This window comes from Mixophyes fleayi, chromosome 3 (genome assembly GCF_038048845.1).
Source record: "Mixophyes fleayi isolate aMixFle1 chromosome 3, aMixFle1.hap1, whole genome shotgun sequence".
In the NCBI taxonomy this organism is placed as follows: Eukaryota; Metazoa; Chordata; class Amphibia; order Anura; family Limnodynastidae; genus Mixophyes; species Mixophyes fleayi.
Genome location: NC_134404.1, coordinates 196740863 through 196753451, shown reverse-complemented (window position 1 = coordinate 196753451; position 12589 = coordinate 196740863). Strand labels below are relative to the sequence as shown.

Sequence of the window (12589 nt, the reverse complement as noted above, 5' to 3'; positions counted from 1 at the left end):
ATGTTGGTAGAGAATTTTGCTCTTGATTTTCACAATGTCTTGTAAAAAATAAAATCAATAAGACTGTTTCTGTGGGGAAAAAAAGCCCAGCAGGTATCTGACTGTTCGTAAGAGTAAATTGCCAGCTCTGAATTGAAATCCTGATTAAAAGAACTCTCGCTATAGAGATGTGACCATGCTGATGAATACCACTGATTATCCAGGGAAAAAAATTACTTTTCTAACAAATCAGGAATCACTCAGGCATACTGAATAGTGTCTGTCACTTTGATCCCATTGTAGGTTAGTAGCGTAAAGATGAGCTACAGCAACAAAGATTCATGTAGCCTGTATAATAATAATCAGAATGTCGAGGCGTTAGTCAAGCTGCCTTTTGATTTATGTTCTAATTTTCTGAGCAAATAGTAGACATTGCTGCTTCGATGCAGATTGTTTCAGTGCCAGTGGATGAACATCATGGTATGCTGGGGGTTACCCCAGAACATCTGTAGTGACAAACAATACTGTCACATTTATGTAGTGTACTATGTGCGAGAGAGATCAGTCTGTTTACTTAATGATTGTCCTATAACATTATATTTTTACAGAAATATCATAAAGACTGGAAGTAAATTACCGGTTAGAGGCAGATGAGTTTCTTTGAACAGATAGTGAACGTTTTGAAGAGGTGTCATGTTTCCTGTTTTATTAGTTGTCACACCAACATTTAGGATTGGCACTACCAGGCTAGCTTGTTATTGGCACATATATATTGTAAACGGGTCATGCCTTTTGGATCAGAGTGTTGATCAGACCACTGCAAATTAGACAATACAGTTAAGTGTCAGGTTGCTATGGGTTGCAGCACACTTGTATTGTTTGCAATTTATCATGTAAGCCCTATGTTTTTTATGAGCCTTACTGATGCATATTAACCTGAAAGGGAAGGTAGCATAGAGAGAAAGAAATGTGGTTATATATTGTGGGAGGTTTCATTGCTAAGTTAAATACCCAAGGCCTCTACTCACTAAGAGGCACATACACTGACAACCCATTTACCATGAACTGTATATTAGCCAGGCAGCAACCTATGGGCAATTTTGCAGAGGGTACAATTTACTGCTTGTCATTGTCAAGCCAGTAAATTTGTTTCTGCGGAACCTTGCATGGATATGTTGTGTTCCGTTTTAGAAGTGGAATTGTCTGGGGCTCTGACCTTAATGCATGGAATGAAGTACAAATTAAAGACTGCAAAAGGACTTTAAAATTCCCCACCTAAATCACTGAACTGCTGAATGAGTCTGGAAATCCTTCTTTATAGTAGTAGATATAGTAAAGAGTACCAATACTTTGAATTTAGTAATGACTATTATATACTTTTATAAATATGTATTGCTATTGATTAAATCATCTTCTGTGATCATTTTTAATCATGCTTTTAGATAAAAACAAGAGACAAGTATATTAACAGCCTGAGGAAGAAATGTCAAAAAGAAAATGAACTAAACCGGGAGAAACAGAGGCGGATTGAAACGTTGGAGAAATATGTGGCTGACCTTCCTACACTTGATGATGTGCAGAGACAGAGTGAAAGGGTAAGTACTAGTTCATTTACAAACATGCTTTACAGCAGCCAGGGCAGCCTGCTTCCACGTCACGTGACCTCCTCTGCACAGTGCAGGTAGGTCGCGGGGCATACACGGATGAGGAAGGAATGCACTGTGCTCTATTTCCTTACCCCGTTTGCCCCTTTGAAAGCTAGAAGGCCATGCATGTGACTATCCAGCTAGTTCACGACGCCCTCATTGCTTTACAGTCACTGATTTTGCTCTTACACAACACTTGCTCAGAAATTCTGAATGTCGACCTTTTAATTGTGTTGACATTATGATGTCAGCATTTTCATTGTTGACATTATTTTATACCCAACCCTGTTAAACATGACCTGTAGCAGTAATTATATAGTGTCCTTACATTTGTAGGACACTGGTAAATGTGGCCTTACAAAAAAAAAAAACTATTAATAACTGAATGAACTGTATGCAGAAGAGAAATTTGGTGCTATGCCAATGTGTCTCTGGGAAACCTTTTAAACAAAGCTCAGATGTTATGCCTTGATAGGTGTCATGCGCCCTGTGTAACTTAATGCCGTACTTTGTGTATAAAGCTGCAGGTATTAGAAGAGGAAAATAAGCAGTTAAAGGAAGCAATGAAGTGTCTGGAAAAACTTGCCAATGAGTCAAGAACACAGTGTCGAGAGAGAGAAGCTCAAATAGAGTCCCAGAAACAGAGGGAAAAAGAACTGGTCTTGACAGTACAAAGGTAGGACCTGTTCTCACGTGACCTTTACAGTCAATGGTGGTTTAGGGATTGTTTTTTTTGTGTGTGTGTTTGTTTTTTTTCTGCATCTCCAATAGTCATAGTGTTATACACTCATCAGAGAAATATAATCGCAGCCAGCAAAATATTATTGACTAGGTGTTAAATTCTTAAAGACTGATTGCATTATCCGTTTGGTTTTTTTTGTCCATCGGAAACTAAAGCTCAGCAGTATATTTAAAGAGATTAGTTATCTGACAAGTGACTGTGGCTAGCATGCCTTTTCCACACAATATTTTCCAGGGAGTGTTTTGGAAAATGCTAATTTGTAGATGCTTCAGGTTTAGCTTAGAATTATATAGTAATAATTATGAACTTGGGATGCTGAACATATCCTTACACTATTAAGATAAAATAAGGCTGATATAAAGGTTTGTCTTTGTTTCTATTTTTCTTTTCTTTCATGTGTGTGTATATGAGACATAGGACAGGTGGAGGACAGAGAGGTTAGCTTTGCATCACTATGTCTTCGTATTTTACAAAGTAACATTAAAAATGTGCAACAAAATTAATTTTAAACCTATCAATTCCTTAAAGCTTCAAGGGCTAATGTGGCCTCAGCCATTCAATTATATTTTCCATACTGCCACTTCAAAAGTTCCACGTCATATATGTATAAGATTAATATAACTTCTTTGTTACATATATAAATTTAATCTTGCTTTAGTAAGAAATTAGTGTGTTTTTTTTTTTTTTTTTTATTAATGAGCTCATTCCTGTCACATGGTGTGATTAATATCAGTCTTGCCTTATGTGCCCCTATACGTGTTCGCTAAGGAAGTATTGGGCTCCTGTGTCCCAGAAGGAAACCTGTGATCAGAGTGACAAGCTGAGCGAACACAGATGAGATCCAAGTGCTTGGAATGTTGCCGTGAAGTATAGTTATATTTAACATCTAATGGGAGGAGGAATTCACTTCCCCCTGAAGTACCGCTGCGCTAAAATGATTACCGTTATTACGGTAATAGTGCGTGTAATTACAGTTATTACGGTAGTTCTAACGCCAGCTCCCTGAGCTGCAAGCAGAAAGCCGGGTTAAAACTACCGTAATAGTTTTAGCGCGGCGGTACTTCAGGGGGAATTGAATTCCCCCCAATGAATGGCAAACTAGGTAATCGTCAAATATTCCAGCAGAGAATGCTCTCTGTATTGTATAGAGATCACTAGCACGCAGTAATGTTGTTTTTGATTTTTTTTTTGGTGTTCTCTAGTAATTAGATCTTTATTGCTATATACATCATTATCATCGCGGTGTTTTAGTATCATTACTGAGGGTGACTTTTGTAATTACCCAACCCTAGTATGTGTCGTATCCTTTAACAGGTTTTCATGCAAATTAGCTTTCCCCAGTTTGTCACAGAAAAAAAACAACCCAGACAAGTTTCAGCTAATTGATATGGTAGAACTTTTGAATGAAGATGCTCAGTTGTTGAATATATAATTATGGGGAAAGGAATCCTGTAAAAGGGAAACACTAGACATGTCGTCTGAACTTGATAAGTGAGATAAGTTGAGATAACATTATGTGAAGTATTGGTGATTTCTCCAGAAATTGCAGGCTCCACATGCAACTTTCCTGCAGAAATGAAGCTAATGAGGATAATGATGCAAAATGTTTATCCAGGATTGATTAGTGATTGCACATGACTGCCACTGCTGGGGTCATGCAGCGATTTCTTGGTAGATATCTAAAGTGTTATGGAAACAAGGAATTCCATATACACTTTAGCAGACTGTTTTTTTCCAATGACTTATGTTAATACCACTGAAAATAAAACTCCCTTTACATTTTAAAATGCAGTTGTCTTAGAGCATGACCCTGGAGGTAATTTATAAAGCACAGCCCATGATTTTGCTCTGGTGTACTAGGAGTTTCCACCTAACTTGCCTACTCACCCCTCTCGGGAAATGCCTGTGCAAACTTAGAAGTACAATGTGACTTGGGGGGCACAAAGCGTGTGCCTTTAAAAGTGTGGAATGTTACTCGAAGATCGCCAGTCCTGAGCTGTGCAAAACGGAAGTACTATTGTGCAATGGAAATGGCCATGTGGAATGCGCCACAAATGTGCCATCTCCACCTTTTTATTCCAATACAATAATCTCATTTTGCAAAATTAAATATAGTTTTGTCTCTGCTCCACAAAATGAGGTCATTATTGCACCTATCCTGTACTTTTCTAAGACCGCCTTTTTCCGCAAAAAAACAACACCTTTCTCAGTAAGCCAAAGCACCTCAGTGGAAATCTAGGCATGTGGCAGGTTCTAGGCTGCTTTTGACCAGCCCAGCATCTGCAGTTACATAGTTAATAAGGTTGAAAAAATACACAAGTCCATTGAGTTCAACCATAAACTAAAATTGCATTGATTCAGAGGATGGCAACAAACGCCATCGTCAGACAGTTCCCAATTGAGCCTCCCGGTGGGGATGGGGAGCACCATATATTGCGGGCTACTAATTATAGCTACAAATAGCATTTGTTGTAAGAAAGGCACCCAATCCATTTTTAAATTCGGTTTGTAAATTTGTCATCACCGCCTTATGCGGTAAGGAATGCCACAGTTTAACCATACCTTACAGTAAGCCTCATCCAATGCTCATGGCGAAACTGTCTGTCTGTCATTCACAAGTGATGACTCTTTGTCCTTTGGATGTTCATCGGTGCAAAAAAATCTTTTTTGTATTGACCCTGAATATATTGATAGATATTAGGTCAGCCTAGGTAGCCTTAGGTTAGCCTCTAAGACGCCTTTTTTTCCTCTAAAAAAAGAAACAAAGTTTTTTTTTGTTTTTTTTGTTTTTTTTCTAACATTACATTCTCCCCTTGTCACATTTGAGGTGAGAGCCATTGCATACAGGCCCACTAAATTCATACAACACCCCTGCTTGAATTTCATTTAAATCTTATTTTTTCATGCCTGCACATAAGTGTGCCTAGACAGTATTTAGCTAGGAACTACCCCTGTAGCTCAATTCATCTCACTAGAGCAATTCTTTCACCCCTTGAAGACGCCCCACCTTGACATACAGATATATGTGCCTCCCGTATAAACAAGAGATCTAAGTGAATGACGGCATAAAACAAAATATGGGTTTCGGTGGCCTAATTTTGCATGTTCCCGAATGACCATTCGTGATGTGGTTAGTCGAGACTAATCATCACTAGTAACAGTCTGCCGGAAGTCAACATTAAGGCGTTGGGCTAGCCTGAACTCAGGGCCCTCTTAAGAACATATATATATATATATATATATATATATATATATATATATATATATATATATATATATATATATATATATATATATATGGGCCCTGCAGCCCAGGGGGGCCTGTCGGAGGAAGGGAAAAAAAAACAAAAACTGAAAAAAAAGAAAATACTTACCGTGCTGTCAGCTGGCGATCCGGCTCCCTCCATGGTCTCCTCCACTGTCGCGCTCCGCAATGGATGTCGGGCGGGCGTGATGACATCACGTCTGACATGCACTGCGAGCGCAACGGAGGAGGAGACCATGGAGGGAGCCGGATCGCCAGCTGACAGCACGGTAAGTATTTTCTTCTTTTTTTTTCAGGTTTTTTTTTTTTTTCCCTTCCTCCGACGGGCCCCCCTGGGCTGCAGGGCCCCCGGGCACCTGCCTATTGTGCCCAATGGGAAAGAAGGCCCTGCCTGAACTTCCAGGAACTGGCCACCATTTCTGAAAATCTGGAAAACCAGTTATCGGTCTGTGATCTAGCAAAAGCATTTAATCTTAATCCAACAGCTAGACATTAGTTTGATAGAAAACTTGCTAATCATTCTTTGCTGTCTGACTCCTGAGGGAGTCAGATTTACTAGCAAGCTGCATTTAAGATTGCAAGCTTGCAGGCAGGGCCTCTGTACCGCTTTGTCTTTCTGTATTACCCAGTATTGTTTTACTGCTGTGTTTGTTTCCACTTGTAAAGTGCTACGGAATTTGATGGCGCTATATAAATAAATGATGTTGAATTAATTATTAATTACAGCAAATCTGCTGTTTATGTAGAGCAACAAGAAGATCCAATTGACAAATTATGAAAACCAGTGTAATGCAGTGGATAACAGACTTCCAGTACACTGGTTGGCATTTATAAATATTGGTGCAGGGTTAAAGTGTTGGCAGATGAGGATAAAATGTCACTCATTGAATGTGACATGTTTGTAGATAAAATGTCTGGCTCCATAGCAGATTGTGGATGAACAGAAGGGTTGTAAGAACATGTTTGCTACAAGGTTACAGAGGATGGTAGTATTTTCGTACCCTATTTCTGCCCAGCATTGGTATTTGAAAATAAACCCCAATGTCCTTGGCCTGTTGACTCATGAAATCTTACTTGTGTGGTGCAAATATGTCTACATAGATTCACTAATGGATTGTCCAGATTGTATGACTTTGTAATAGAAGCCATGCCTTTTATTTTTGAAGTGTCCAATAAGCTGGCTTTATGCATTCAATTTTCTTATTCTATCTTTATATTGCTTTTGAGGATATATTTGAGAAGTTTTAGGCTTAGTTGCTCTTCTACTCAAATAATGTAGTAAATCAAAATAATAGGGGTTTTTAGAGATCTCTGATTACCAATCCAACCCTGTGTGGAAAAATAAATATCTGTTGGCGAGAGCTAAGTTTTCCATCATGGTATATGGGGCTATTTAGTTTCCTTTTGTTTATGCAGTTGTTTGCTCCTGCCTATTTAGTTTCAAGCTTGCCAGCGGCCAAGTTTAGTCATGCGTTTGTCACTCAGTGCCAACATAACGGACCTAAATGTAGATGCAGGTTTAGCATAATGGCATGGGACATGATGTCATGAATGTCCTGTGAAGTTAAATATCCTGAAATGTCTCTTTAGTAAACGTGATATTTTAAACCAATTTGTATCCTTACAGCTTACAGCAGAAAGTTCAAAAATGCCTAGAGGATGGTGTCCGGCTCCCAATGTTGGACACAAAACAACTCCAGTGTGAAAATGATCGTCTCCAGGAGCAGGCTGAGCGTGCCAACAAGGTGAGAACCAAATTGTAGCCTATTTGTTAATACAGAAATAGCATCCCTGTGCTCCCAAAACTGGAGCAGTTGGAGTTGCGATGTTTGACAAAAACAATGAGAACATTTAACCGTAGAAATATAAAATGGGGCAAGGATACACTCCAAAATGAAAGGCATAGAATACATTTTTGCTCGTCCATTATCTTCAAAGATCATCGTGCATTACACCAGTGACTAATCATAATTATGATATACATCTTAATCCAAATTAGAATTAGTATCCTATCATGTTGCATGTGGACTTTTTGTCCAAGGGTCCCAGATTTTGTCAAACTTGATATGTCCCTCTGCTGTGCAAATAAGTAATTTTATGAAATGGTAATTCATTATTTATTAAAATGTGGGTGCGCTGGGGATTACCATTGTTAGCCAAATATGTATTGCAATATTTTATTGATTACTATTACAATTTAAGTTTCATACAGTTGATGACATATCGTAGTCCTAGACAGCATTATGCATAAGTGCGATATACTATTTCCATATAAGTCAAATTTAGATATAATAAACAATAGGACAAATAATTTAAATTACGTAAGTGCAAAACTACAACAAACTCAGGAACTTGCTGGAGAGTGCACCCAATTTCCTAGAAGTGGCTAAGATGGATTTGAAGGGACTCCCAGTAAGAAAAGGATGGACGGACCAGGGGATAGATATTGGTAATCCAAATCAAGGGTTTTCAAAGTTTGTTTACTATTTTCCTGGTAAAGATATCAAATGATAACAGTGCCAGGCTACCCAAGCCCAGTTATTCTGCACAGTAGTTATTAATTCCAATGTTAATGCACTAATAAGCACAGTTTGGGGGGCACTAAAATAAATATAATAGGGGGTTGTGGATTCTATACTTTATATAGTGTATATCTTGTTTAATGACATATGGGGTGAACCCATTCACCAGACTTTTATAATCTAAGATTGCCTCATAATCATTTTAAGATAAAGCCTTAAGGTTAGATTCATTTAGTGACTAAGACTTTTTGGGATTGGTGTCTCTAAATAATACTAAATCTGTTAATTTTTGTGCTAATTTGTAAATGTAGTCTAAGGCTACACACTACAGTGTTTTCAGCTGCTTGTCGGGCCAATCAAATGATAAACGACGTTTGGGCCGATATCACGTTAGTGTGTGCACTTCAATGATGAACGATTATCATTCCAAAGCTCACTGTATCGTTTCATTTGATCTTTAAACCAGACTAAAAATGTTGTTCAATAATGTGTGTGTATGCACTCACGGGCAGCAGTGTCCATAGATGTCTATGGAGTGTGCAGAGTCACAATCTTTTCAGCCGATAGTTAGGACAGCTGAAGAACACCGATCTGAAGGTAACTCATGTAAAACATGTATAGTGTGTACACATGAATCGGCACGCTGATCGGGATTTTTTTCTGTCTTTCTGTTGTTGGTAAAGTTGTTACAGATGTCTCATCGGGACAAATTTTCTGTTGTGTGTACCCACCCTTAGGGGCAGATTCAAGTAAAAAAAAAAAAGTATGGTACCAAGGAAACTAATATACGGTGTAGATATGATTCTAGGTTATCCTGTGTGATCGACTAGAGCATGTGTCTGATCCGTATATGGTTAAGATGTTTCCCTGTGTGTCGATGGCAGATATGTAACTTATTTTCCATTGACTTTTTAAATTATGTCTTTAAATTTTTAAGGGTTATAAATTCCTTTTTTCTTTTTCGTTTTTATACTGTTGCCAAGTCGGATAAGTCTTCTTGGCCAACTTAGCATCAGAAGAGGCCTTGTACATATTTAATGATATTTATACTATATTTATTATTTATTTAGTCTTAAAAGTGCTAAATAGCTGGTTAAATTATCTGGTTCTGAGGGAAGTGTATCCTCGTGGATCGAAATGTGGTGATCATTAGATGTTGCTCATTTGGGATATTACTGTTGAAATGTGGGTAAAAAAAGGGTAAAACAGGAAGTCTCCTATTATGGTGACCTGAGGTTATATCTTGGCAGCAATGTATTAATCATCAATAATATAAACTTGCTCTAAATCTCTGTACAGTGTTGATATTTTGAGACGCAAATGAGTTTTAGAATTGCAGAAACTTTTTAAATGATGCAAACACAGCAATTGCAGCTTTTTTCCACAAGCCATAAACCAGATTGTTAATTATTGTTATTTGTGAGGAGATCGGGGATGTCCTCAATATAATGCACACTGGAGCTTAGCTAGTCTGAAACCCCCATGAATGAAGTACTTGCAAGATGTTTTTTAATTATTACAATATACATAGCAATGTGTAATACAGTAAACTAATTACATTAGTCTCTATGAGACCAAATGACACCGACTGGAAGTGACAATTTAACAGCTGCAGCACATGTAACACACTGAGCAAAGGAAACGGCTTAAGTATCTAACAAATATGTGTACCTTCTTTATCCCCTATATTTTCAATAGAAGGTATGTATATCCAAGTATATTTTTCAGTAGAGGAGAACTATATATAGTCAAGCTTATTGTCATCCTTCTGTATTTTATTGGAAGATGATGTATGTTTTTTCGTATGTCTAGCAACTGCCCTTAATCAAGTGACTCCACGTAGACTTCATTGTCAACTGTGGAACACTAAAGTAAAACTAAATCTACAAAAACTTTCTCATAAAGTTGAACGTCACTGGCATAACTCTTGTACATCTACTGATTTCAGTGCATATACTGCTATCTACCACTCCTATCGAAGTGCTCTGGACATTGCTAAACAAGCATACTTCCAATCTCTCATCTATGCTCAGGCATCTAACCCCAAACGCCTTTTTAACACATTTTAAATATCTTCTCAATCCTCCCAACCCAAACCCTCCGACTACCATCAGTACCCAGGATCTTGCTTCCTATTTCAAGGACAAGATTGATAAGATCAGACTTGAAATAGTGTCATCTCAGCGCTGCGGAAACCTTGTGGCGCCTTATAAATAAATAATAATAATAATAATCTCACTCGACTAGCAATCGGCTCAATTCCTTCCCAGCATCTTCTGACACCCTCTCCTCATTTGATCCCACAAATAAGGAAGAAGGTTCTACTCTTTCTATCTTCCTACTCTACCTCCTGTCCTCTTGATCCTATACCCTCACCAATTGGTAGGTACCTGTCTCGTGCTCATTGCACCTCAAACTAAAATCTGAAATCTCTCTACTGGTATCTTCCCATCACTATTCAACCACGCAGTGATTACTCCTATTCTAAAAAAAAACCCCCTAAATTCTGACCCAAACTCTCTCTCTCAAATTACCGCACCATCTCTCAGCTCCCATGCCCCTCCATACTTCTCGAGCTAATTGCCTACACTCACCTCACATGTTTCCTTTCTGCAAACAACCTATTGAATCCTCTTCAATCAGGCTTTTGCTCTCAACACTCCACAGAGACTGCTTTGACCCAGATTTTCAATGATCTGATCACAGCTAAAACTAAAGGTGATTACTCTGTTCTATTTCTCCTGGATCTCTCTTCTGCATTCAACACTGTTGACCACTCTCTCATACAGACGCTACAGTCCCTAGGTCTTCAAGACTATGCCCTATCCTGGTTCTCATCCTACCGATCTTATCACTCTTTCAGTGTTAATTTCTCTGGAACAACCTCCACACTGCTTTCTTTATCAGTTGGAGTACAACAAGGCTCAGTGCTAGGTCCTCTGCTATTCTCTATCTACACCACTCCTCTAGGAAAACTAATAAGCTCCTTTGGATTTCAGTGCCATCTCTATGTGAAAGATGCACAAATTTATCTATCCTCTCCTGATATCACCATCTGTGTTGTCTCGCGTTACTGACTGTCTTTCTGCCATTTCATCTAGGATGTCCTCTCGCCAACTCAAACTCAATCTTTCAAAAACGGAATTAATAATATTCCCACCCAACAATAGAAGCTTCCTACCTGACATTTCTATTTCTGTTGACAACATGACCATAAATCCCACCCCTCAAGGTCGCTGCCTAGGTGTAATCCTTGACTCGCAACTATCCTTTGTTTCCCCACATCAACTCTATATTTACATCATGCTGCATGATGTAAAACATTTCCAGAATACGTACATATTTCACACTGCAAAAACTTTAATTCATGCACTCATCATCTCCCGCATCGACTATTGTAATTCCCTCCTTACTGATTTTCCCAAAATCAGACTCGAGCCCCGACAATCTATTTTGCACACAGCAGCTAGATTGATTTTCTTTGCAAATTGTTTTACATCTGCTGAGTCACTCTGTTAGTATCTACATTGGTTGCCTGTTTTTCAACAAATCCAATATAAAATTCTGCTAAGATACAAGGCCGTCCAAAAAATTGCACTGACATACATTTCCTCACTTGTCTCAAAATATCTCCCAACTCGACACCTCTGTTCTGTACAAGATCTACGTCTCTCTTCCACTCTCATCACTTTCTCTCATTCTCGGTTAGAGGACTTTTTTCGGGCTGCACCCACTTTATGAAATTTAATTCCTCGCACCACAAGACTATCCTCCAGTATTCAAACCTTCAAGCGATCACTGAAAACCCACCTGTTCATCATCATCATTTATTTATATAGCGCCACTAATTCCGCAGCGCTGTACAGAGAACTCATTCACATCAGTAATTGCCCCATTGGAGTTTACAGTCTAAATTCACTAATATAGACACATACTCACAAAGACAGACAGAGAGGGAGAGACTAGGGTCAATTTTTTTTTCTATAGCAGCCAATGAACCTACTAGTATGTTTTTGGAGTGTGGGAGGAAACCCACGCAAACACAGGGAGAACATACAAATTCCACACAGATAAGGCCATGGTCGGGAATCGAACGCAGCACTTCTGCCTCACAGCACTGTGGTCATAACCACTAGGCCACTGTGCTTGTGGCAGTTGCTGAGCGGTGTGAAGCGTGTGTCTGTGTTGGGAAAAGGAACCAGTGAATCCGCAGCCTTAGAGAGAGGCGAGTGTTAGATTTGCATTGGAATCCTGTGTGTTCCCTTACAGTAAGCTTGTAAGTCACAAGTGTGCAGAGGGCGGTTTGTGACAGATAAAAGGGTTCAGGAGCGGGTTCCTGACAAAATAGAGGTGATATATTGTATGACTGTTGGAATATATGATAAGATATCTAATCAGGGAGTAGCTAGAGGGGCTTATCCCTGACAATTGGTCT

The 12589-nt window shown here is 38.7% G+C and overlaps 1 protein-coding gene across 3 annotated transcripts in view; it reads left to right on the top strand.

The window, feature by feature from the left end:
* Positions 1-12589, top strand: part of CEP85L (centrosomal protein 85L) — a 181468-nt gene that overhangs the window by 157710 nt on the left and 11169 nt on the right. For all 3 annotated transcript variants that reach the window (XM_075202980.1, XM_075202979.1, XM_075202982.1), the window contains 3 exons: positions 1422-1574; positions 2147-2301; positions 7260-7377. In XM_075202980.1, the coding sequence (XP_075059081.1) occupies positions 1422-1574; positions 2147-2301; positions 7260-7377 (426 nt within the window). The remainder of the gene's footprint in view (positions 1-1421; positions 1575-2146; positions 2302-7259; positions 7378-12589) is intronic.